General features: G+C 42.5%; 1 protein-coding gene across 1 annotated transcript in view; it reads left to right on the top strand.

Moving 5' to 3' along the window:
- STXBP6 (syntaxin binding protein 6) overlaps nt 1–26,921 on the top strand; it is a 209,877-nt gene that overhangs the window by 24,551 nt on the left and 158,405 nt on the right. Inside the window, exon 2 of the mRNA XM_073348899.2 lies at nt 17,062–17,249. Within this exon, the coding sequence (XP_073205000.1) occupies nt 17,096–17,249 (154 nt within the window). The 5' untranslated portion in view covers nt 17,062–17,095. The remainder of the gene's footprint in view (nt 1–17,061; nt 17,250–26,921) is intronic.

Here is a 26,921-nt window from a genome sequence, read left to right as displayed (position 1 = left end):
GGTTCTTCACATTTCAAAGCATCCTAAAAGCTGTATGGGTGACCACATTTTACTGCACAGGGCAGATGGTCTTTTTCTCATTTGATCAAAGAACACTGAATGTGTTGGTACTCTATGTAAATTATTCAGCTATTGAATTATTTGGGCTAGTTTCATAACAGTGCGTGTGTTCCATAATAGTAACACGTTAGGCACTATCCACTTGTATCAGGATGAACTTTTTAACTAAATATGATGGGATAAGAGTTAAGATTGTGTGGTTGGGGTTTTTTTTTTTTTGGTTTGATTTTTTGGAACTCTTCCCAAAAATATTGTTTCAGTATGTTTTGTCTGAAGGAATTGTATGGATTATCTACTGTTAGTAAACAGGTCTCTAAGGAACTTGTATGGACTTTAAATGATCAAGGACTGTGAATATCTTAACACGTTGGTGGCTTATTTGTATGCCTCTATGATTTGTTTTAAGTGTTGATCTTAATGTGTCTATTTTTTGTTTCATTGTTCTATTTCTTCTGTTAGACACATGGTTTTTATATGAATTCTGCTCTATTCCTTGGCATTGTGGAAACCATTGTTTTTGTTAATGACATTAAGGAAGTGATTTTTCACATAGTATACATTCTGTACTTAAAGTTTCACCTGCCGAGAGAAAAGGATATGTACTATGTCAAACAAGAAGATAACAGCAACAGGTAAATCTTGAAAATTTCTTTGGTGCCCTTTGTCTCTGGTCATTAGCTAAGGCCTTGTCTACACTGCCAGGGTAAGTCAACCTAAATTATGCTACATGAATAACATAGCTGGAGCAGATGTAGATTAGGTCGATTTACTAGGGAGTCTTCACTGTGCTGCGTTGATGGGAGAGGCTCTCGGTCGACTTACCTTACTTTTCTTGGTGAGCTGGAGTAACAGAATCGGCCAGAGAGCACACTGCCGTCCATTTAGCGGGTCTTCACTAGACCCGTTAAATTGACACCTGTTGCATCGATTACAGCAGTGTTGACCTGGTAGCAAAGACAAGCCCTAAGTGCGGTCTTACACTCGGTTGGGAATCTCAACTCCTCAGTAGCCCTCTTTGTTTCACAAAGGACTAATCCATATTATGGGAAAGCTGACATAAGAAATTTAGCATTGCAAGCAGTGGGCCATATTGTGCCATTAGTTTTTTACTGTTGGGAGTCATGCTTTAAAATCAATAGTACAATATGAGCGAGGAGAGAAGTGGGAGGAAATAATGAAATTTCTAATTTCATCACAGATCATTGCAAAATGTATTCTTACAGTTTCAAGCAGCTGTGCTGAGAAATGCTTAGTAACAGTTCTACTCTTTATGGAAATATTCCCGAACCGAGCAAAACTACAGTGGTTAGGCAGAGTTAATCAATTGGTAGCCTGTGGAAATTTTAAGACCAGTTAAACTATTACAGTTATGTGTATGAGAACAGGAACTATCACAATAAAACTTATAAATCTACTTTTTTATGTTAAAGTATTAAACTATGTGTACTCTGTGTCTTGTGGATAGTTAAATTTATTGACAGGCTATAAAGCTGCTTCAAGATCTCTTTTCTAGGTATCATCTGTACAAATAAATTGCTTTAAAAATCTGATTATGCTAATTATACGGCCTCACTTAATTCTTCCTCCAGGTGTAAAATAAAAGTTAGCTGGTGGTAACTAAGTCACAAAATGCAAGTCCATGGAGTTAAATTGTTCTTCCCACTCCCTCATACCTTCTGGATTAGATCCTCCCCTTTTATCCAGCAACCTTGCAGTTACTTAATTATCTTGAACTCAGGGAAGTTGTAAGGCAATTCCTTGTAAAAAACATTTTTCTGGCCTATCCAGTGCTTCTCCTTCTCAGTCTCTCAACTGCTGTAGATCCAAAGGGCGCTGATGAGACTGAAATGCATTGTGGCAGTCTCTCCAGTTTCTTACACCACGTCCATCCCCCTATTTATATTGTACCCATCCCTTTGCTTTCAAACAGGAAAGACTCTTTCATTATGTACGTTTACTAATTGATCTGGGCCTATTTACTTGGGGATGCACAACAAAGCAGTGCGTGAGATGATAGAATTGCTGAGCCTCACTTAGGATAATTGTCCCTTTCATCACCTTGGCCAAAAGAAGGGAGGTACACTCGACTTGTACTTTCCTCACATTTAATTTGGGTTTCTGCACTTGCCAGTCTTATTGGAGGTAGTTTCTCCCACACATGCCCATTTAGACTAGGATTCTCCTATTTATTTCTGTCCTAGCTCTCGAGATGAAGAATTTTACAGCAGAACAATTGAGACTCCTTAAAGCACAGTAACCTTGGGAGTTTCTGCAAACCCCATTATTATGTTTTGCAGTGCTTTGGGGTTAGCAATTTTTAAACAGATTGAAGTTCATATCTAGGGTGACCAGATGTCCCGATTTTATAGGGACAGTCCCGATTTTGGGGTCTTTTTCTTATATAGATTCCTATTACCCCCCACCCTCTGTCCCGATTTTTCACATTTGCTGTCTGGTCACCCTATGCATATCCAAGAAGAAGCCAGAGTAGAACAAACCCCATGTCTTCTCAAGATCAAAGCCCACATCATAAGGGTCATGTCTTCTGACAGACCTCTAACTATTCTCTCCCTGGTAAAGAACTATGACAGCTATTCTGCAGCCCTTGTTCACCTTTACTATGCACTACAGACTCCAGGTGTTCATATCAACTGATGCAGTATTTGGACACTGAGGCCATGATTTTCTCTAGCTTGCTCCCTGCATAGTCACTTACAATTGCACATGGTGGGTATGACGTACTGCCATTCTCATTTTGTAGCGTATGAGTGGAAGGCTATTTTCTTTTCCACCCTTCTCCCCTGCTTTCATTGGTTTATCATGGTGAGGCTATAGCTGCTGAAGTAGTCCTTTTCTCTTCTCTTCTCCTTGGTCTGTAGTGGTGTAAAAATTCCCATAAAGTAAATAAAGAACAATTTTGTCATTGCCTCATTGTCTTCTCCTTCATCCTCCTTTCCCCCAATCAAAAATGAGAAGGCACACACTGACCTCAAATTATGACAAACAAATGAAATAATAAACAGAGATGTTAGAACCTGATACACAGTAAAATATTTGCTCAGGATGTTTGCAGTGGACACCTTTTATATACATCATCCTTGTGCAAATAGTTCCTGGAGCTTGTGAATTTTCTTCTCTTAAATTACTACTGAAGTGTGGGATGGGTTTTTGCTAACCTGACATAATTGTTAACAGGATTACTTCAGTTATCCTTTTTCTATCTGCACATTTAGTGGAACAGAGCAAAAGTAAAATGAATCTCTTAGGAATGCTACTTCAGCTTTGTTTCAGAAGCATGTTGAAAGCTGGATAGACTGTAGAAATGCTGTCAAATTTAATTTGTCATGTATTTACAAAGAACAGATTGATGTTATTCCAATCTAAAGGTTCATTAAAATTTTGTAATCATTTTTAGAGGTATAAACCTATGATTTTAAACATTTAGAAATAGCTAGTTGTCAACCTCAGTTGATGGAGGATCATCTCCAACTCCCTTTTCTCCCTCTCTCTTCCTCCACACATTGTTTCCACTGTCTGTTAGGGCATTGTATTAGCATAGCAGGTTAATTGGAAGCTTTGTCTGCTTGCTTAGTGTTGAAGAATAAGTACAAGTATCTTGTGATACGCCAAAATTCCTCAGTTCAGTAAATATGGTTGGCTTCTTTCCTGTGTGCTGTTCATTCAAATTATTAACACTTTCAGCTTCAGTCTTTCTCGGTTGGCACAACAAAACGTGTTTTATGCTGATAACATGATAAAGAAAAAAGTTCTGTGATGAAGTTGCCATTTACGGTGTAATCTGTGTTCATGTAATCATGGGAACTGTAGAAGGAAGCTGCCACTGAACCAGGTTCTCTGATGTAGCTGAACTGCATATTCCAACTGGGAGTATGTCTGCTGACTCACATTTGTTATTTCTTTGGAAGTGTCATGCTTAATGCGAAGAACTAGGAGTTGAGGGCAATGGTTTTGTCAAACACTTGCCCATGTCTTCGAGCTTTCTTAAAATATCAGTATTAGTGGACATGTCTGCACAGCATGACCAAGTAAAATAATGCTTTTGCTTAGGTCTGATCATTTAGTAGTTTTCTTCCTACCCCCATTCCTTCAATCCATGGCTTTAGTGCTTGGAAGAAAAACTGCAGCAGTTGGTACAAGCCTAAGTGAAATTCTGCTTCTCTTCTGCATTTGATTGGCATTCCCACCAGTTTGGGTATTGGGTATTGAACATAGCATTCACGTCATGTAATAGGGGCCCAAAACTTGTGTACTCTATTTGGCAGAACTTGTCCTATTTCTTACTACTTATTCAAAATATTTCAGGGAATATTGGAAAAGAAATGTCTGCAAAACTGCTTTCTGAGCCATTTCACTGTGCAATAGGCCGCATCAAGTTCATCAAGGGGACATTGAAATGGGTGACACTTATTGTCAGACGATGACTTGGAAGTAGGTAGTCTGTCAGCAATACTTCCAGTTTATCTATCATTTACCAGAAATAAAATCCGATGCAGACTTTTTCTAGATAGAATAATGGCTACAGAAAGCATGTTTAGCTAACCACAGCAAATACGCAAGATGCTGCCAACAGAGAGTTTCTGTCCCACATAATTCTTGCTTGTCTCCAAGTACAAAAATATTGGAGTAATCTATCCCAAGATCTTTCCATAGATACAAAGATATCTCCATCTCGCTAAAAATCTGTATGGTGGAATTGATTAAAACTTCCAATGGACACCAAGAAATGGGGGCTTATGTCATTTATTAGAAAAATATGAAATAGTCAGAAAATGGAAATCTGACACACCTTGAGTGTTCAGAATGGCTGAAGGAATTGTCACAGTGAATGGTGAAAGCTACTGTTTCTCAATTTATTACTCATGTAGCAGACATAAATTTGGTGTCTTCTGGATACATTAATCTATGCATGCATCATCTGTAATTTCACTGCATTCTGAGTCTCTGTCCCCTCTTACCCTCAGAAATTGAGTGGTGAAGGGTGGTGAACTTAGTCACAGAGCGTGCTTCGCTCCCTCCCCAGACCTGGGTGCTGGGGGCTGCTGTTGGGTTCTCGGCCCTCCTCTTCAGCGTCAGAAACCTGCATTCTGCTCCCTGCTTCTCCTCAGTACATTAGTGCTCATAGATTTTTGTTGGTACAGACACAGCAGGAGATGTATTGCTGCTAGCACCATTGGCTTGGGGAGGATGAACTCAGGATATACTTTACAAGACCTCCTGATGGAACAGTGTATAATGATCTATTGGCTGGAGACCCATTTTAAGAAATAAGCCCTAGGGAGCAATATTGTAGTCGAACTTTAATCCTAACTCTGTTATTTCTTGACTTGTTCAACTTCCATGCTGCTTTCTTTGTGTCAGGGCTGGGATGTAGGTGGCTATGCCTAGTGGTTAGTGTAGAGTGGAGGGCTGGGTTCCCACATCAACTGGGATTCTGAACCAGGAGCTGAGGTCAGGAACCAAGAGTCAGGTACCAGGAATCAGGCCAAATCAGGAGGTCAGGATCAGGAGACAGGACCAGGTAGAACTGGCTGAACAGTCCAAAGCAGGGTGGAACCCAGTTGTATGGTGACTTGCTGTTCCTTTTTCTGGCTTATGTAGTGGGAGCGGGCCAGTCAGAAACTCTGGTGTTCTACCAGTTGGAGTCTGAGCTGGACTACAAGGAATCCCAGTTCAAGCTGATGCCAGTAGATTACTGGGTGGAGAATTGGAATGTGATGACCCCCCAGTAACCCGGTCGACCTGTGGGTCATGACGCTTTGGACACCCGTGTACTTCAAGACTACCAGGCCATCCCTGTTTAACAGCTTGTTATTCACTGTGTTGTTACTTAGCATGTGCTGAGTTAGTCCCTGTTGAGCAGCAGTGATTACCATTCATGGTCATTAGGCAAAATCATTTTACTGTGGGACACCTCACTAAAGCAACCCTGACTTACTGCGTTCCACTTAAGCAGAGAATACTGTGAACACATTTGTTCATAACAGTTCGTAAGTTGCTTCTGATGTGTAGTGCCTTGGCCAAAGTAATGCACTGCACAACAACAGAGGGAGGAGAATTTGTTGGATGCTGGCGCAAACCTCTATCCGTTTTTATTGCTTTAAAAAGTCAGAGGCTCTTTAGTGTCTTATACACTTAATGGCATTTAAGGTCTTGTCCGAAAAAAATCTATAGGAACAGCCGGACTTCAATTCTGGGCCAGATAATGGAGTGGGTGATATGGGACTCAATAAAGAATTAAAAGAGGGTAATGTAATTAATGCCAATCAACATGGGTTTATGGAAAATAGATCCTGTCAAACTTGGTATCAGGTTTTTTTTGAGATTGCAAGTTGGCTTTGATAAAGATAATAGTGTTGATTCATTATACTAAAACTTCTGTTAGGTGTTTGACTTGGTATTGCATGACATTTTGAGTAAAAAAACTAGAGCGATATAAAACATGGAGTGGATTAAAAGCTGGTTAACTGATAGATCTCAAAATGTAAACAGGGAATCACCATCAGACAGGTGTTTCTAGTGAGACCCTGTAGGGATTCGTTCTTATCTTGATCCTACGCTGTTCAACATTATTATCAGTGACCTGGAAGAAAACAAAACCTTTACTGGTAAAGTTTTCAGGTGACACACAAATTGTGGGAGTGGTAAATAATGGAGAGGACAGGTCATTGGTAGAGAGCTATCTAGATCACTTGATAAGCTGGAGACAAGCAAACGGTGCTGGACAAAATGCAAAATTTTTATTGCCACTGAGTGGCAGATGTAGGAAGAAATCTAGGAAGCTTTCCAGCCCTGTCATGCTGTCTCTTGGCTGTATGGACTTACACCATCACCCAGTGATAAGCTGCCGAAATTTTAACGAGTTCCCTCCTCACCCCACAAGGGGGTCGTTGGACACCCCCATCCCCTGACTGCCCCCAGAACCAGGCTGGAGGCCCTCGTGGGCCACCATAGCGGCTGCCCACTCCACCCCTAAGAGCCCGAGGCACCTGCCGGGGGGCAAGGTGGGGAGTCCTGGCGGTGCTTACCTAGGGCAGCTCCCAGGAAGCATCCGGCAGGTCCCTCTGGCCCCTCGGGGTGGGGGAGCGTAGCTGGGGGGGAGCAGGAGGAGCGGCCGCTCCCCCCACTGATCACATCAAAAGTGGCGCCTTAGGCGGGACTAAGCTTAGGCTTAGGCTGGAGCACCCACGGGGAAAATTGGTGGGGGCAGAATGCCCGGTGCTGCGCCCGGCCCCAGCTCACCTCCGCTCTGCCTCCGCCTCCTCCCCTGAACGCACCGCCTCGCTCTGCTTCTCCGCATTCCCCTCCCCCCTGCTTCCTGCGAATCAGCTGTTCGGAGGGAAGCATGGGAGGGCTGAGAAGCAGGCCGCAGCTTCCCACTCCGGCTGAGGGTGGCGGAGGTGAGCTGGGGCAGGGAGCGGTTCCCCTGTGCGCCCCCCCCCCCCCCCCCCGTTACCTGCTGCAGCGCAGGTGGCCCTCCTCGCCCCCCCCCCGCCCCCCCACCGGAGCTCACCTCCGCTCTGCCTCCCTGGGCCTGAGCGGGAAGCCGCCGCTTTCTTCTCATCCCGCCCTGTCTTCCTGCGCGAACAGCTGATTCGTGGGAAGCCTGGGGGGGTGGAGAAGCGGAGCGGGGCGGCGTGTTCAGGGGAGGAGGCAGAGATGAAGCGGAGGTGAGGTGAGCTGGGGCTGGGGGTGGGACAGGGAGCTGCCGGTGGGTGCTCTGCACCCACCAAATTTTCCCCTTGGGTGCTCCAGGGCTGGAGCACCTGTGGAGTCGGCGCCAAAGGCGCCACTTTGGGCCGGTTAAATTTAGAAGCCCTTTTAGAACTGGTTGTCCCTTGCAGAACAACCGGTTCTGAAAGGGCTTCTAAATTTAACAACCGGTTCTAGCGAACCGGTGCAAACTGGCTTCAGCTCACCACTGCCATCACCTTCTCTTGCCACTTTTAGAAGTCCCTGCAGGTTCACTCAACATTTTGGTGTGCAACTAAGTAAATGTGCAAAAAACCATACCACATGTATGTTTAAAATCACCACTTAAAATTAAAATTCACACACACTATGCTGTGCTTTCACAAATTTATGACTTTTATATTTTAAAAACATTTTTTGTAAACCACTCATCACTGACCATGTGCTTGTGAAGTGGGGTGGGAAAGTCTATTTGAAAATTCAGCTGTTAAGACAATTCCTCCATTGGAGCTGAATATTTCCTTTAATAGTTTATTGATGATTTTGGAAAGTTGTGAGTGTATGTAAATAGGTTTGTAATAGACATTTTGCAATATGGGCAGTGGCTTCTATCCTTTTAAGCAGTACCTGAATCTTTTGAGAAAAGACACTTTCTTACTTTTATTTATTTTGAAGAATAACAACTAACAGACTGAAAGAATGGTACAGAATAGCATGATCGGAATACCTACCTACTAAACTAACAGCCTTTTCAGGATTTCACCTTGGCTCTGTAAGTGAAGTTGACCTATTTAGTTTAATCCTTGTATGCAGAGCTAATTTAAATTCTTTAATTACATTTTAAGGATAAACTTAAGTCCGAAACCTCTTCTGGGATCAAGTCTAGAAATTGGGTGTCTTAAAGTTTGGATTTTGAAAAGTTAGATTACCTCTGTGTTCAGAATGGCAGTATACTCCTCAAAACACTTTTTGTTAACTGTTTTACTTGAGGCAGCAATGGATATAAAATATTGATGAAAGATAAAGGTCAAATGCTTTGCCTTAGCATTTATAGCAAGCAAATATCCAGGGGAAAATCAAGATCCATTGTGCCCACAAGGGCTGGGGGGGAGGGGGGAGAGATACCAGCGAAAGGAGGACACTCAGACCTAAGAATAGTAAACTATGCTTTATGGAAGGAAGAACTTACGCTCCAATCTGCGCGGGGGAGCCCCTAGGACGCGCGGAGGGGCTGCAGGGGACTCTGGCCATTCGGGACAGCTGACCAGGCAGGACTCCGCTGGTGGGGGCGAGGAAGTCCTCTGCGACGCTATATACGCCGCGCTTATCTAGGGGTTACATGGGGTCAACAGCTGGCTACAGTCTTGTATGTATGATTTATGCTTATTACTGACTCGTTTACAGGCAAAAATATGCTGAGCTATGCTACAATGTCTTTTTGCAGGGTCTGTCAGACAAAGTTCATTGAAACTGCCTGCATCCTCTGCTTACATCCAGTCACATACTCAGTCCACCACTTAGCTCCTCGCCAATCTTCCGCAACCTTGCCCCTACATCCATAAAGCAGCAGAAGCTATTCTTATGAACAGTCGTGTTTTACAATGACACTACCATTGACTGAAGTTGATTTAAGCACTGTCTCATAGCTCTTGGTGATTTCAGCAACAGTTAGTTACTCAACACTTCCATAGTATGCACCATAACTTAATAGAGAGGCTGTCTTCCTGACACAATCCTGTTTATGCCTGAGTACTATCCTAGTGAATACAGCAGTCTCATACATTGAAAAGTAATAGCGAGAAGCTTATGCTCAAAGAAATGTTAGTCTCTAAGGTGCTACAAGTACTCCTTTTCTTTTTACATTAATTTGTAACTGTGTTTAATATGAGTGTTTTCCCCTTGCTGGCAAATAGATGAATTACACTTTCTCCTTTTGTCATTTCATTTTCCCCTCCCAATGTTTGTCCTCTTGCTTCTCTGAGCATGCTTCTTGCCTCCTTTTCTGCCGTTCTCCTGGGCGTCTGGTCCTTTTCCTCATCTTGCACAGCATTTTGAGTTGTGTTGATTCCACTGGACATTCCTTTCTAACTGGGGACTAACAAATTTATTTGGGTGGGTTCTAGCCCACGAAAGCTTATGCCCAAATAAATTTGTTAGTCTCTAAGGTGCCACAAGGACTCTTTGTTGTTTTTGCTGATACCGACTAACATGGCTACCACTCTGAAACCTTTCCAACTAGCAGCTCCAGTTCTACTACTATAATTCTGTTCCCTGTAGGTCAGGTTTCCTTAACCCCTCCTATGTAGCAGGAGCCCTAATGAAGACATTGGCTGGATCCTCTTGCTTCCACAATCCACTAAAAGCAACTGCAAGCAAGGACAAGACAACTCCATGTGATATGTCAGCTCTTCTGAGACTTCCAGCAAACTTTCCGAGTGGCTCACTGTTTGACTTCTTTTGGGCTTCACTCGGACAGATCTGCTTGATCATAAGTAGTTTATTAATTTTAGAACTATTGTAAATTTGCTTAATTGATTTTTTTTTCTTGTATCACTGAATAATGGGTGAGCTGTCTAACTGCAAGCTGCTACTTGGCATAGATTTCATTTAGAAAGATTTTAGCATGGAAGGATTTGTGTGATGCTGCACATGATTCATATTTGCTTAAATAGACAGGAGAAGTTTTCTTTGTGTGTTTCAGTTTGGTCTACGTTCTGGAGTGTAAATGCTGTAATATCCATAAAACTGTAACATGGCTAGAGTGAAAATCTGCATGGGGGTAAAGCAATTTCTCAATACCTCCAAGATTATCATTACAGTAATATGAATGAGATTAATTGCTTAAAGCAAAAAAGTCAGTCAGGACATTTGGGTTCTTCTCCCAACTCTGTCACAATTTTGTGTGACCTTGAGCAAAACATTTAACTTCTTGTCTAGCAGGAGTGGATTCATTGAGGGGGAGAGGAGGATGGCTCATCTTCCTTTGAGCCATCTAGCTTGGCTGCTGCTACTGGAGGCAGGATACTCAAATGTGAAAGACCATATGGCTCAAGTATGTGCCCCAAGCCTGATCAGGAGGGGAGCAGGTCTTTTATCCCTTCAGTTCTTGGCTTCAGAATGGCAGTATACTCCTCAAAACACTTTTTGTTAACTGTTTTACTTGAGGCAGCAATGGATATAAAATATTGATGAAAGGTAAAGGTCAAATGCTTTGCCTTAGCTGGTACCATCAACTCTTCGGAGACTACCTGTGACAAATGATAAAACCAAGGGCTTACATTTTCAAAAGTGTCCAGAGATTTTTTGAATTGCCTATCTTGAGACCTCTAAAAGGGCCTATTTTCAGCAGGAAGGTGCTCAGCACTATCTGAAAACTGCAGGCACCTTTTAAGGTATCATGTTTGTCACCAAACATTTAGGCCACCAAAATTGCTAATCACTTTAGAAAAGTTATGCCTAGACTATAAAAAATTAAAAATATGGACCATACCATAAGCAGAGCTCCCATAACTCCTGATGAACTAGGATCTCTATGAAATCCATTATGGACATAGATTGGAAATCTGAATTTTTACATGGAAGAGGCTCATACATAGTGATGGGTGGCAGTACAAAACTGTTAAATATGAGAGCTTGTAAATCCTTTGTGGATTGGCATCTGAATCCAGGCATATTGCATGATGTGAAATGCTGTTTCCACCAAGCTGTTTCTGGCTTTCAGGGTAGAACACATTTCTGCATGTGATAAGAGTTAAGCACCTAGTAACAAGCCTCTAATGAACCTATAGCTATTTCATTTACAAAATGAGATGCTTCTCAGCTGTGGGTGAAAATCAGGCAGCTGAGTAGATTTTAATTGGGCTCTGATTACTCAGATTGCTGGCACCTGGTAGTATTTTGTACTGTGGCTGAAGAGAGCAGTTCCAAAGACAATAACTAGCCATGTACCCAACTATTTTCAATTTCTGAAATTGGAACCATAGCATTTTTATATGTTGTAATAGTGAGATGAAGCAGATTTTTCAAAGACAATTTGAGGAAAAAACATAAAGTTTGCGGCAGGTAGGAGCTAAAAACAGTGAGGCTTTATTTTTTCTTTTAGAATTCTATCTTACTAGCAGTATTGCCTTCCCCACATATTAAAAAATTGAGTGGGTTGCAAGATAATCATTTTTATTTTATTTTTTTGGTGGCTCTTATTTACCTTCTGGTTCTTGGGCATTTATGGTCCACATCTTCAACCTTTCTGCAACCATGAGGGTGAATAACTTCTTTTTAAGTGAAAGCTGATTGTCAATCATATACATTCAAGAGGTGGGGCTTTTAAATAAAAGCCAGATATGATGAGACCACAAAATCATGAGTTGTCAACAACGTGGAGGTGCTTTCAGTAGGTATGTGAACAGGGAGCTATTTTTTCCAAGCGGATCCTGCATTTCCGCCCTCTATCAACACCTCTGCCCACCTTGAAACGCTTACATGAGAGATTCTCTCCCTTCCAACTTCAATGGAGAATTGCTTCCATTCACTTGTGTATGTTGCTTCTGTAAAGGATACTTCCCTAACTGGAGCAGCAGAACCATGACCGAAGATCACAGTGTACTTTCTCTTCCTCCTTCTGTAGCGCTGCACATCATATGTTGGTAGCTGAAAGTTAGTTTCATGTGGTTGAGGGTTGGTCAGCAGAGGCAAATAGGGATCTAGGAGCAAAAGGAGATGGAAACAAACACACAAACCAGAAAGGAGAGAGATGAAACAATAACAGCAAATTGCTTAGTTTTAGGGTTGAAATTATATTTCTCTGGCTAACAGTCTGATTGCTTGTGGCACTTGGGAGTGAGTGAGTGAGTTGTTAGTCAGAAACTGAAACTCAACCCAGGCTCCCTTTGTGTTTAATTATCCTTCTTTCCTGCTCCAGTTCAATGCATTTCAGATAATACTACCTGTCTGCATGCCTCCATCCCTCTGCCTCAGACATCCATGAAATAAAGCGTAGGTCAATATACAGTAATTCGTTCATTGTATAGGCAACTGGTGAAGATATTCTTTTGGGCGGAGTGGAGCTGAGTAAAACTGTCAGGCCCCACTTTCTGGTGTGCACGCGTGAGGGGGTGTCACTGTTTCTATCCTGGCCTGGTGCAGAATATGGCTCCTGTCCTGTAGGACTGGGCCCAGCTCCCCACTCTAGCGGCTTGGCTCTTGCTGCTCATAGATTTGTTGTTGTGATGGGCTCTTCCGGATGAGGCGGAAGAGGTAACCATCTGACCACACCTCTCTAATATTTGTTATTGGACCAACTTCTAAAATTTTTCAGTCTTAGCCAGGTCTACACCAAAACCCCCGTGAGCGGACATAGTTAAGATGACCTAACCCCCCAGTATAGATAGTGCTTGAATGCCTTTATGACTGGAGTTATGGAGTTTAGTTGTGCACTATGCAACGATACACCGAACGAAAAGGTGCTGTGAAAAGGGTGCAGGCTGGCGGGGGGAGGGGAAGAGGGCAACTAGACAGGATACCAGTAAGACGTCACATATTGCTGGCTCACTGTAGACTTCTTCAAAGTAGCCTTTAGTTTACCTTGAGTAAAATTCCCTACAAAGGGAGCCAACTTTAATTAAAAACAAACAAACAAAAACCCCACCCCTCTGAATTATAGTTGCAATTTAAATTGGGTGCAGGATTTTAACCCAGCCATCAAATTGCACAATTGCCACTGCTAACAAATATGTTGACACTACAGCCTGTGTGGATAAAATTCATGTCACTCAAGGGTGTGAATATTCCACTCCCCTGAGTGACATAAGTTACACTGATGTAAGCGCTCATTTGCACAACACTATGTCGACGGGAGAGCTTCTCCTGCTGACACAGTTTCTGCAGCTCGCGGCAGTGGGTTTTTTTTATGTGGGCAGGAGAGCTTTCTCCCATCGATATAGAGCGTCTTCATAGATGCGCCGCACCACTGCTGCTGTATCAGTACATCTGCGATGCTGCAGTGCTGTACATATTGACATGGCCTAATTTTAAATTCCTGTCTTGTTTGTGTAGAGCTGGTTGGAAAATTTGTTTAAAAGTGAAAATCTTAAAAGCCTTGCATTCGTTTACAAAAGTGATTAATTTGTGTGACTGAAAATTTGTATAGTATTTTTATAGATTTTTTTTTCCTTTTCAAAAGCACATTTTAAAATTTTCAAAATAGCTATTCAAAAATAAATTTGATTTTGAAGAAAAAATCCCCATTGTTTGACTAACCTGACCAATCTAAATTGGTAGTACATTATGAAGAACAGAGTAAATTTTTAAAATTGAAAAATTTAAAAAAAAAATCCAAGACGTGTTTTTTTTGGGAGAAAAAGGGCCTGGTCCTGCAGACTTGAATACATGGATGAATAACACTAACCTCATCTGGATTCCTGACATGCATAAAGTTTAGCACCTGTGTAATGGTTTGCACATCGGGGCCTAGACATCGGGGGGGGGGGGGGCAGTTGTTATTTCAACTAAGTTTTGACCTGCTTTGCTTATGAGCTTGAAACTAGGCAAACAAGGGTTAACCATTGTCTTTGTCTTAGATAGCTGGATGAATAAAGAGCTGGGTTGAGTCATTTAAATAATATTGAATAGAACTAAGAGATTCTTCATCAATTCCTCCTGCAAATTCAGAGGTCCTGCCCTTTTTCTTTTTGAGTCTTATGTTAAATATTCTAGATATAGTGGAGATAGAGAGGCTGAATGGTGGTGTGGGGGGGGGGGGAGCAGGCATTTCATTAACTTACAAATGAACTTGGATACAGAATCTGTTTGAAAATCAATTAAGTTTAAAATTCAAAGGAAAGGAGTGATGCTGAATTGGACTAAGACTCTTCATTCTTTCTAGGTACTAAATAAGCAAGCCCTGGTCTACACTACAGAGTTAGGTTGACATAAGGCAGTTTACATCAACCTAATTCACACTAAAAAGTATTTCCCACCGATGTAACTCACCCACTACACCAACTTAATAACTGCACATATGCGAGAGGCGTAGTGTTTAAGGTGATGTAATTAGGTCACCGCAGTGTCAGTGTAGACACTGCATTACTTGCATCAACTGTTGCTGCCTTTCAGAAGCCTTTCCACAATGCCCCATACTAACAGTTAAATTGGTGCAAGCTTTCCTGGAAAGGGTGCAGACAATTGATACAAGGAGTGTAGTGCAGACATGCAAAAGTGATTTAATTACTGTGGTGGCTATATGTCGACTTAATTTTGCAGTGTAGACATACTCTAAAGCAGGGGAAGGCAAACTTTTTGGCCCGAGGGCCACATCTGGATATGGAAACCGTATGGTGGGCCGTGAATGCTCACGAAATTGGGGGTTGGGATGTGGGAGGGGGTGAGGGCTTCGGCTGGGGGTGTGGACTCTGGGGTGGGGCCAGAAATTAGGAGTTCAGGATGCGAGAGGGGCAGGGGGTTGGGGTGCGGGGGGGGGGAGGTGAGGGTTCTGGGGTGGTACTGAGGATGAGGGGTTGGGGGTGCAGGATGGTGCTCCGGACTGAGGGGTTTGGAGGGTGGGAAGGGGATCGGGGTGGTACAGGGGGTTGGAGCACAGGAGTGGGTCAGGGATGCATGTTCTGGGGGGTGCTTACCACAAGCAGCTCCCAGAAGAAGCAGCAGCATGTCCCCCCTTCAACTCCTACGTGGAGGCACAGCCAGCCGGCTCTGCATGCTGCCCTGTCCACAGACACCACCCCTGCAGCTCCCACTGGCCAGGAACCATGGACAATGGGAGCTGCGGAGGTGGCGCTTGAGGTGGGGGCAGTGTGCGGAGCCTCCTGGCTGCCCCTATGCATAGGAGCAGGAGGAGGGACATGCTGGTGCTTCTGGGAGCTGCGCAGAGTGGGGCAAGCCTGCGACCCTGCTCCTGGCTGGAGGGAGGCAAGCCCTGGACCTCACTCCCCAGCGGGAGCTCAAGGGACAGATTAAAATGCCTGGAGGGCCAGATGTGCCGTAGTTTGCCCACCCCTGCCCTATAGGCTGGTATCAAGGGAGTGGCTCCCAAGGGAGAAATAAGTTTAAACTATTTGAAGGAGTCAAACGGAAGGTCATCTAATTTATTTGGAAGTCTCCAGAGAAAACAGGGCTGGGGTCAGTGACAGAAAGAGGGTGAGGAGTCCAATCTTTGTGGTGACAGAGGCACTCTTCCTCATAACTAGCTGCCATATAGTCTCTTAAGACCTAGTGGAGTCACTCAATGATGAGTTAATTGGAGTTACAACTTGAGAATTGCTCCTGACTTGATTCCTGTTCACATAGAAACACTCTTAACTACATTGTGGAGGTGCTTTTAACTCTACTTGTTCGCTCAAGAGAGAGTATAAGCTACCTATATCTTGAGTGACCTCTACCTGTAAGTCAAGTGAACATGATTCATCTGTTACTAACACGACCACTCTGTAATGAGGACATGTCTGCGTAGGTACCAAATCCCTGGAGCACCCACAGAAAAAAATAGTGGATGCTTAGCACCCACCGTCAGCCAGCGCCTCCTGTCCACTGGTGGCCCTGCCAGTTAACTCCTCCCTCTCTCTCCCTCCCAGCGCCTCCCACCTGCTGCGATCAGCTGTCCCGTGGTGTGCTGGGGGGGGAGGAGGCAGAACTGTGTGGGGAGAGATGGGGTGGAATGGGGGCTTGGGAAAAAGGGTGGGATCGGGCCGGCTGTGGGGGCGGAGTGGGTGTGGGCAGAGGTGGGGAATTAGGGGAAGGGATCGGGTGGGGGTGGGTCCTGGGGTGGAGCGGGTGGTTGAGCACCTTTAGGGCCTGGATGAAGCCAGTTCTGGTGCATGTTCACATGCTGCTAGTCCTTCAATGCCTTCCCACAAGTCTCTCTCTGCACTTGAGAAGGACAGATGTGGTTTCGCACAATTCACGGGTAAAGAATTCATAGAACAGTTTGGATTACTGCAGCACTGAGAACCATGAGATATGCTACACATGAATGAATACAGCACCAGTACAGACACTGCAAATCTTTTGCAGTGCGGCTGCTCTTACTTGAGCAAGGCTAACTCGAGAGGAGTAACTTGTCTGTAGGTAAATTTTGATTTAACTCTGCAGTGAAAACATACCTTTAGGTGCTTTTGAAAATCCCACCTCTAGATGACAAGAGGTGAAATTATTGTGCAAAGCCTTTCAAGTCATTCAAGACTTAATTTGAAGTCCAGAATAATTGATCTACATGAAAGTCAACCATAGTCTCTTGTAACTTAGCATTTCATTTTAAATTTTTGATTGATTATTTTATTTTAGAGAAGACAGCAGCCTCTTCCATCTCTGATCTACGATGAGTGCCAAAGCTGCTATCAACAAAGAAATTTTCGCCCCACACGATGAAAGGATGCTGGGAGCTGTCCAAGTGAAAAGGAGAACGAAGAAAAAGATCCCTTTCCTAGCAACTGGGGGCCAGGGTGAATATTTAACCTACATCTGCTTGTCAGGTAAGATAAATAATTTTGACATCTAGCCATCCTTTTGGTTTATCTTTGAAGTTTGATTAACGGATTGGCTATCATCTGTTGCTATAAGGAACAGTGTGACTTGCATTTTAATAATGCAAGTGGATGAACTATGATGGTTACATCTTTAATGTTTATAAGTTTGAATGCAGGAAGTGTGTGGTTTGTCATATGATATAGCTGACAGATATTGCTGATTTAGTTGAAGGTTTCACAGTTATTATTAAAACTGTTGGTGGCATAGTTGCACAGTATGAACTTATCCTGTAGTTAGTATACTTGGAAATATTAGGTCTTTGTTAATCTGATTCAGCTATTCCTCTAAGGGATGAACTTTATATTGTACCTGCTTCTCCTGTATTTCCTTCAATTGTCTGAAACTAATACACTCCCCTGTTCCTTTCAAAGATCCCCTCTGTGTATGATTACGTCATTGGGACCATGGCAACTTAGCTGTTTTCAGCTCTGTGAAGAATGTCACTGTCACCTAATTTAAAAAGGGGATGAAAAACAGAAGTATTACTACTGTTTTGGGTGAGGATGGGAAGGATGGGTGAGGATGGGAAGAAAGAACATAAAAATCTCTTTGAGGTCGTCATGTAGAAAGGAGAAGGATGGTCTCCTTGTTGCTGATGTGTTTAGGCATGTTTTTAGTATGCATTGCAGTATCTCATTAGGATTCTACCAAGTAGCTAGCAAAAAAACTGCAAATTTGAGTTTGGGCCAAGGGTAATATGATAACATGGCCTTGATGTTTTCTGCTATTTTAAATTTGTATATTCTTTTCTTCCTACCCTGATGTTAAAGCATAAGTATTATATAGTGCCCTTTTTGCTCACTCAGATTGTGAGAGTGAACTCAATTCTGTGACAGCATAATATGTATGCCACACTTTAATTGCTTTCCTCGGATTGACGGGTCTTTTGTTTTGTTTTTAAGCACTGAGATGCTATATATGTGTTAGAGCATAAATAAATATAATTTCAACTACCAAAAGAAGACAGACTTCTTTGTATGGAGATAAAAAAGAGTTATTAAACTATTTGTAAATCCCTGAAGGAACACTTTAAATTTCTGTCCACATTTGAATTTTGTTAAAACAAATTATGATAAATGAAGGCGGGGGTGGGGGAGCTACCTTTTATGGACACCCAGCCAGCCATTGCTATAAAATCCCTCTTAGTAGCTGTTATCTAATTGCTCTATCTGTAAACGGTTAAAAAGTCTCAATTCTATGCATAGGTAAAAGGAAGTGAGTGGGCCTGGCCAAAAGAGCTAATGGGAAGGCTAGAACTTCTAAAAATTGAACAAAGACTCCCTTTTGTCTGCTCTCAGGGAGAGGCAGTTATGCTGTGAGAAGCTTGGATCAGGTATGAGAAATCGTCAGTAGATACCTAGAAACTACTCATCTAAAACCACAGATATGTAAGTAGATCAGGAAATGTCTAGGAAGACGAGATTAGGTTTATCCCTTTTATTTCTCTCTGGCTTGTGGATTCCTCCATGCTAACCCCAACGCTTTTGTTTTGCTTGTAACCTTTAAGCTGGACTTCAAGAGAGCTATTCTTGATGCTTAATCCTTGTAGTTGTGAGGTTTTTTTGTTTTTTGTTTTAAATCTAGCAAAAGCCTAAGTTCCCAGATGTATTTTCTTTTTTTATTATAAATAAAATTTACTTTTTTTTAAGAACAGAACTGGATTTTTGTGTCTTAAGAGTGCACATGTTGTTTAACTAGCTGGTGGCAACAGCTGATTTCTTCCGCCCCCCTCCCCCCTCAGCTCTTCCCCGGGCGGGGATGTGTGTGTGTGTGAAAGGGCTCGAGGGTACTCCAAAAGAAGGAATTCCCAAGTGCGCCTTCCTGGGTTCTCAAGGGGGTTCTGCACTTGGGTGGTGGCAGCATCTACCAATCCAAGGTCAGAGAAAAGCTAAAACCTTGGGAGTTTAATAAAAACCTGAGTGGAGAGATTCTAAATTTTTAGAATCCTTGCGGGCCCCCACCTTCTAAATTTGAAGTGCCAGAGTGGGGAATAAGCCTTGACACAAATAAACAAAACCAAACAAGCTTTCATAAAACTGAAGACCAATAGAAATGATTCCACAATTTAAAAAATACCATTTTCATTTATTTTACTTTTTAACAAATATTCCCCAGCAGCATGTTAAAGAGCAAAGAAGTGATTCATTGATTTTTTTTCATTGTTCCTGTTGCAAACAATGCAAAAACTAAGCCAGATGTATAGTAACAGTACATTGGATTTCCTTTAACCTTTTGTCTCTGACATAACTAAGTCGACACCCTTTAAATAGAAAGGTATGAAATAGAGTGGATTTTCGTTTTTGCTGTTGCCTTTTTATGAACATTCTTTGATCTAAAGTGATTGGTTTAAAATAAAAAGTGTTTTAGTTTTTTGAAGTGGAACTGCCATTTATGTATTCAATACCTTAGAAAAAAATTATAATACTTGTGCACTGTAGGCATTGCAGTAATAGATAACCTAATAGTTGCCCAGAAACTCTTGAGTATGTCTTGGGTAATAATGTCCTCTTACTTTTCAGGCTGTGTTGCAAACAGTTTTTCTGTAACTGTTTTTAGTGTATCACTATAAAATCAGGAGCAGCTGGGGGAAACTGCGAGCTGCTTGGAGATGTCAGTCAGATTGATGTCTCTTGCCCAAGCATCTATTCTTACTATTTATATCTCCGTTTGAACAACAAATATAGCAAGAACATATCTGTTTAATATTCTGATTTCATATTATTTTCCCTTAACGCACACTTTTAAACTGTTTGTTTTCAAACTCATGGTGAACTGATACCACCTTCTGGCTAAAATGATATGGCTGACAGCCAAAGAAAGAGAAACCCTGAAATATGAATATGAGATTTAAGTCTGAATTGTGGACTCTGTAACGTTTTCTTTTCAGCTGTTAGTATCATAGGATCTTAGTTTTCATTTTCATTTTTCCTCCATCGCCTTTCTACTGCAATCTTTAAAGGGTTGAAGGAATTGCACTTTTATGCTGAATACTTTAGGATTATCAGAGTGAAATACATATGCAGATGAATTAGGAATATAGTTGTGTAAACACTTTGAAGTACGGTTTAAAATTAGTTTCAGTTATTTGGTTTGACTGGAGAAGAAGTTTTCAGGCCTGAGTTTCCTGTGGTCTAACCCTACATGCAAGCTCTGAGTTTTCGTGAAGTTGTCAGGACCTGGAGTAATACCAGTGTTCATATTGGGAAACTACCATTGGAATTTCTCAGTAAACAAGCGTCAGACTTGAAGTGTGTCCAGAGAAGTCTGCTTTTCTTGATGTTTTTTTCCAGAATAATTTCTTTCCAATACAACTTAACTTAAATTACCAAAGTATAAAAAGGCAAAACTTATTAATAACTCTCCTTTTAGCGCATATATGCATAATATACATGTATATATGTTAACGTGTATATCAAATATATAATGTGCTTATGTATGTACACATAAGGGCCAACCAGACATCAAAAAAAGTCACTATGTATTTAGGTTTGGAAGGATCAGATTTTAGTCGGTAAATGTTGGTAAACATTGATTTCAATGTAAACACACAAACGACGATAAAATATTTCCATCAATTAATAATAGAAATTTACAGACAGGCAAAGTAAGAGCAATGCTGGTTAAGAACTTATTAGAGTTTAAGGTTAGGTATTTTATATATTTTTACATGCAATATTGACAATTTTTGTCTTTTTAAGGGTTATAACGGTTTAACTTTTTGAATATCAATGTCTACAGGGGAGTCATACATTAAATAATTGTATGACTCCCCTGTACTGCCTGAGTTCCCCAATTTCCTGCAACTGTGAAAATTTAAATGGATAAATTAAAAACACTTAAAAATGAATGTAGATATACATCAAAATTATTTTTAAAAATAGTGAATTCTGCGAAGCCACTCCTCCCCCACGATATGTAGAAGACATTGGCTGTAGAAGAATTTGCTTGTATTGGACAGGATCCTGGTGGAAAAGTTGAAAACTAGGATTATTTGTATTGTCAGCAAAACCTAACTAGCCAGGGAAGTAAACTTAAATTCACTGTGAAGTTTACCACACTCTAGTGTACTTGTATTTTATTAATTTTGTTCTTCTCATTCATTGGATTGGCTTTTATTGATGTTTGTTTATATAAAAACCAAGGATGTTAAAATTATAGTGGAATGTATAAGGACTGAGGTGTCTTACTGCTTTTGTGGGTCTAATTTCCACTGACTAGTTTACTTTGTGCTGTACTAAAGTAATTTTGATAACTCGTTTTTAATGAGAGCTTAACTTGCAAACTGAAACAATCAGCCCACATGAAGTGACTTTTTAAATGATGGTGGTAAATATTCCATGTACAAGAAGTCCCTGCTAAGTCCTAGTGTTGGAATCTAGGTTCTTATATGTACAGAAACCTGAAACTCAATTATGGTAATGTTTATACTATATTCACTGTTCAGGTTGTAGCTTGTGAGTTATATGATGTGTTTAAAAATCAGGTAAACATATTTGTCATTCCAAATGTAAATTCAGTATGTATTGTACAAAACTACTAAGGACCTAAAGATCTCTGTAAAGAACCTCTCTGCTCCATGTCTATAGGTTCCTAAGAGAAGGACAGGTGAGAAGGTTAACTGTTAAACATTACAAGCTGAAGGAGAGGGAGCAAGAAATTACTCTTTAAAATTTAAGCACATGCTTAACTGCATGCTTGAATGCTTTGCTGTATTGGGATCTAAGGCTAGAAAGAATTGTTTATGATGGTATAAGGAGTTGTAATGGATTGAAACTAATTGAAAGGTAATTTAGGAACAGTGTTACAAAGCTGCCTTAGTCTATGTCTACATTATAGCGGCGCAGCTGCACCAATGCCGCACATCTGGTGAAGACACTTTAATCCGACAGGAGAGAGCTCTCCCATCAGCTTAATAACTGCTGCCTCTTCAAGCGATGGTAGCTGTGTTGGTGGGAGAAGCTGTCCCACTGATATAGCATGGTCCACACCGGTGGTTAGGTCAGTATAACTTACGTTGATCGGAGGTGTTGATTATGCCAAATTAAGGGCTTGTCTACACTGGCACTTTACAGCGTTGCAACTTTCTCGCTCAGGGGTGTGAAAACACCTCTCTCTCCCCCCCCAGCCCCCGAGCGCTGCAAGTTTCCCCAGTGTAGACAGTGCACCAGCATTGGGAACTGGTAGCTGTTCCCCTCGTGGAGGTTTTTTTTTAAGAGCGCTGAGAGAGAGCTCTCCCAGCGTTATGCCGCGACTACATATCCATGTTAAAGCACTGCTGTGGCCAGCGCTTTAATGTTGCTAGTGAAGACATGCCCTAAGTTATACCGAAGTAATTTGTAGTGTACACATAGCCTCACAGTCTATTAGACTGTGGAATAATAGGTCAAAGGGGGGGAAGAAACCCTATTGTTTGCCTACACGAAGCCTTCTATTATACTGCAGTGATAAAGTAGGACGGACAAGCATGGAGGAGCCATATACCATTTAACTGTGGAGATGGAGAAGAAAACAAGCAAGCAGTAGACAGGGGAAATGGAGAAAAGCAGTGACTGCAGATAGTACAAACAGAGGATGAAAACGGGGCTGTCTCTTATAAAAAGAGTTGGAAAGGATTTGACATAAAGTTAGTAAATTCAAAGTTAAAAACAGATATTCCATCTGTATTACTTTACCGCCTCGTTCACACCACCAGACAGAATGACAAGATGTTAAGTGAGTCAGACTTAACTTTGAGTCTTGTGGACTTCGTCTTATATAACCTTAAACAAAAGTTCTTTTAAAAAGATTTTTTTTGTTTGGCCTTATTGTTAAAGAAATGTGTGAATAAAATTCTGAGTGTGTGGAATAAGCTCTGTATACTTTAAGAAATCATGTTTCATAAAACATGGTGCTTAACTGTATTGCCAATGCTAAGTGTTCAAAGGAGTTTGCACCGATTATACCAAGTGGACATAAAAACTCACTTTAAGTTAAACCAATACAATTTTCTTCTCTAGACGAGGCCTTCTCTAGACTTTCCTTCCTCTTCATCGTATAATAGTGCACTGAAAAATGCTGAATGTGAGAACATCCTACTTTTTCATATGGCTTTTATCTAAAGCTGAAAATTTCCATTTTAAAATTGCCAAAGAAAAAAACAGATCTTCCAAGCGCTAAGAGAAATCAACAGAAGACCAAAGGAATAGTAAGAATTCTCTGTCTCTGTCACACACTATCCCTTTTTCTTTCCCTACCGTTACAATCATAGAATATCAGGGTTGGAAGGGACCTCAGGAGGTCATCTACTCCAACCCCCTGCTCAAAGCAGGACCAATCCCCAACTAAATCATCCCAGCCAGGGCTTTGTCAGGCCTGACCTTAAAAATTCCTAAGGAAGGAGATTCCACCACCTCTCTAGGTAACGCATTCCAGTGTTTCACCACCCTCCTAGTGAAAAAGGTTTTCCTAATATCCATCCTAAATCTCCCCCACTGCAACTTGAGACCATTACTCCTTGTTCTGTCACCTGCTACCACTGAGAACAGTCTAGATCCATCCTCTTTGGAACTCCCTTTCAGGAAGTTGAAAGCAGCTATCAAATCCCCCCTCATTCTTCTCTTCCGCAGACTAAGCAATCCCAGTTCCCTCAGCCTCTGCTCATAAGTCATGTGTTCCAGTCCCCTAATCATTTTTGTTGCCCTCCTCTGGACTCTTTCCAATTTTTTCTATCTCGGAGCAACTCCTACTCCTGAGGGAATTCTGCGCCAAAAAATTATGCTCACAACATTTTAAAATTCTGCAAATTTTATTTGTCAATAAATAAATGTGGCTCCAGCATGGCAGTGGGGAGCACAGGCCACTGGCTGCACTGAGGTGGGAAATCACGCTGCAGCCTCCACCTCAGCCAGTTCAGGGACTCGACGATGAGGCTGCACCTGATGCTGACATAGTGCAAGGCCTGGGCCTGCCCCAGAAAGACCCTGGGTCCCTGCCTCTCTGTGCCAGGCACACCTGGTGAGAGTTGGGCAGGCTCAGCCCAGCAGGATCCAAGTGTGGAGGGGCTTAGTGTGGGGGATCCAGGTGTGGGGTGAGAGGTTTCCGTGTGGGGCAATCTGGGTGTGGGTGGTTCAGTGGGAGATCTGGGTGCACAGGGGCTCGTTGTGGGGTTCCGGGTGCAGGACACTCTGCAAGGGATCCAGGTGGAGGTGGTTGGGGCTCAGCGGAGCGGGGGGTCTAGGGAGATGGGGCTCGGCAGGGGGTCTGGGTGTGGGGCACTCAGTGTGGGGGTCCGGGTGCTGGGGGAGTGGGGCTTGATGGAGTGGGGGTCCAGGTGCAGCTGGTTGGGGCTCAGTGGGGTGGGGGTCTGGGTGCTGGGGAGGCTCCTCGGAGGGGTCCAGGTGTAGGGGGGTAGGGCTTGTAAGGGTGAGGGTTCTATGGGCCTGCTTATCGAGGGAGCCCCAGCTGCCACCAAGGGGACAGCACATGCCGAGCTCCCGCTTCCCCCCGCGATTCCCCTTCTCTTCTCTCTCTCTCCTCACTCCCACATTCCTCTCCGCCATCCTGTTGCACTCCCCTTCCTTCCCCACTGCCTCTTCCCGCTACCCCCCTTCCCTCATTTCCAACACCTGCCTTACCCAGCCCCACCACGGGCACTCACTGATGCACAGAAAACAGGAAGGCTCCCAGCACACAGAAGGGGAGCATGACTGGCACTAGGACCCAGGAGGCGGTGTTCAGTTTCAGAATCAGCAGAGCCTGAGATGCAGCCTCCTTCCTTCATCTAGGCAACTCTGCGCTTGCAGAAATGAGGGGGGAGCAGTGGCACATAACCCCATCTGCACCCCCCCCCATGCCTCGCCTCTGTTTTTTGGGGGGCAGTCTCCTTTCAAAACTGCACCCATGTTCGTGCTTCCCCCACCACTGTGTGGCTTCTCTTGGCTTCCTTGCTGTTTTCTGCAGGGAAACACAGGAATTCTGTGGGGGGGAGTGTTTTCTGCGAGCGCGCAATCACTCAGTCGTCGTCGTCCCCCCCCCCCCCAGGAATAAACTCCTCACCCTAAGTGAAGTGTTGAGGCAACTTTCTCTCAGAGACTTCTTCACAGGGGAAGGAACAAACAGCTTCAAATGCCACAGGTTACTAACCTCTGCCCCAAAGCTTGCAGAGACCAGGACCATTATGCTATGTGCTTAACTTTATTTTAATAATAGGATTGCTCTCGTACTAGACCATTTTAAACTCATTAAACAACTTTTTGAAGTATAAATGTGAATTTCTTAGGTTAAGCTTTGTTTTTGTCCTCCTGTTCTCCATGCAACTTTTTTTTAAGGTGCAGTTTAATTTGCTGCTGCTCCCCATACAAAGTTATTGAATGTGACTTCCATTTCCCTTGAAATGTTTCAAGTACCACAAATACCACTCATGGTTGTGGAACAGCATTGCTGGAAGGAATACTTTGAAGTTAAGGATTGCTGTGGTATATAATCTGTATGCAAAATACTTAGGTTTTTGCCATTAAAAAAACTAAGCAAAGCAAAACAAAACAAAAAAAAACACTATAATCTTAAATGTGTGGAAATAATAACTATAACATTCAGTTACACTTCTCTATCAAAAAGAAAAGGAGGACTTGTGGTACCTTAGAGACTAACCAATTTATTTGAGCATGAGCTTTCGTGAGCTACAGCTCACTTCATCGGATGCATAAGCTGTAGCTCACAAAAGCTTATGCTCAAATAAATTTGTTAGTCTCTAAGGTGCCACAAGTCCTCCTTTTTGCGGATACAGGCTAACACAGCTGCTACTCTGAAACTTCTATATCATTCACTTGAGAGGACTTTAAATTACAAATTGCAATAACTATCACTGACCCTCTCCATTCAGTTACAGTACCAGCATAAACATCACATTTCATTCACTTCCACTACCAATGACACCCATCTTGACCACTTATTTGCTTCACTTCTCCCATAGATATTTCTGTTCTTCCTTCCATACTGTTTCTTGCTTATGGAATGAAATCTCCGCCCTTAACCAATCATAAGGTGACAACTGTCTGAAAACCCACCTCTGCTGAGGTAGCTGCCAGAAATTGGCCAGCCTTTAATAGGTAGATTGATATAGTTATGTTAAATTCGTTTGTGTATGTGCTACAAGATATATAATAAAATGCCTCTTGTAGGCTGACTGGTTAGCCAGTATGCGGGCTTGGGGCGTTGTTTCCATTTGGAGGAGAATTTGATTATAAGAGCCCGGTATTTCTTTGGTGCACACCTGTTTTGTTTACAGAGAATTTACACAAATCCATGAGGCAGTCTCCTTGTTCAGAAATCCAAGTCTGCCTTTTCAGAGAGTACTATGCTTTGTTGAAGCTTTTGTCTCTTGGATTCTGTCTCCCAGGGCCACACATCACTGCTGCTCTCAGTGCCTGCTGGTTTTCTCTTCATTTTCTGGTTCCTTTCTCCTCCTCACTCACACACAGCTGCAACCAAACAATTCCATAGCCCCTTGAGTTGCTTTCAGTCTTCAGGGAAATCCCTTGGTCCACATGGTTAGCTTCTGCTCAGTCCTTGGAATGCTGGCCTGTGCCTTGGTTGGTGGCCTCTACTGTTTCAGCTATCACTAAACAAAGGCACATTTA

Source organism: Lepidochelys kempii, chromosome 6, assembly GCF_965140285.1.
Source record: "Lepidochelys kempii isolate rLepKem1 chromosome 6, rLepKem1.hap1, whole genome shotgun sequence".
Taxonomy (NCBI): domain Eukaryota; kingdom Metazoa; phylum Chordata; order Testudines; family Cheloniidae; genus Lepidochelys; species Lepidochelys kempii.
This window is presented reverse-complemented; position numbering and strand designations above follow the sequence as displayed.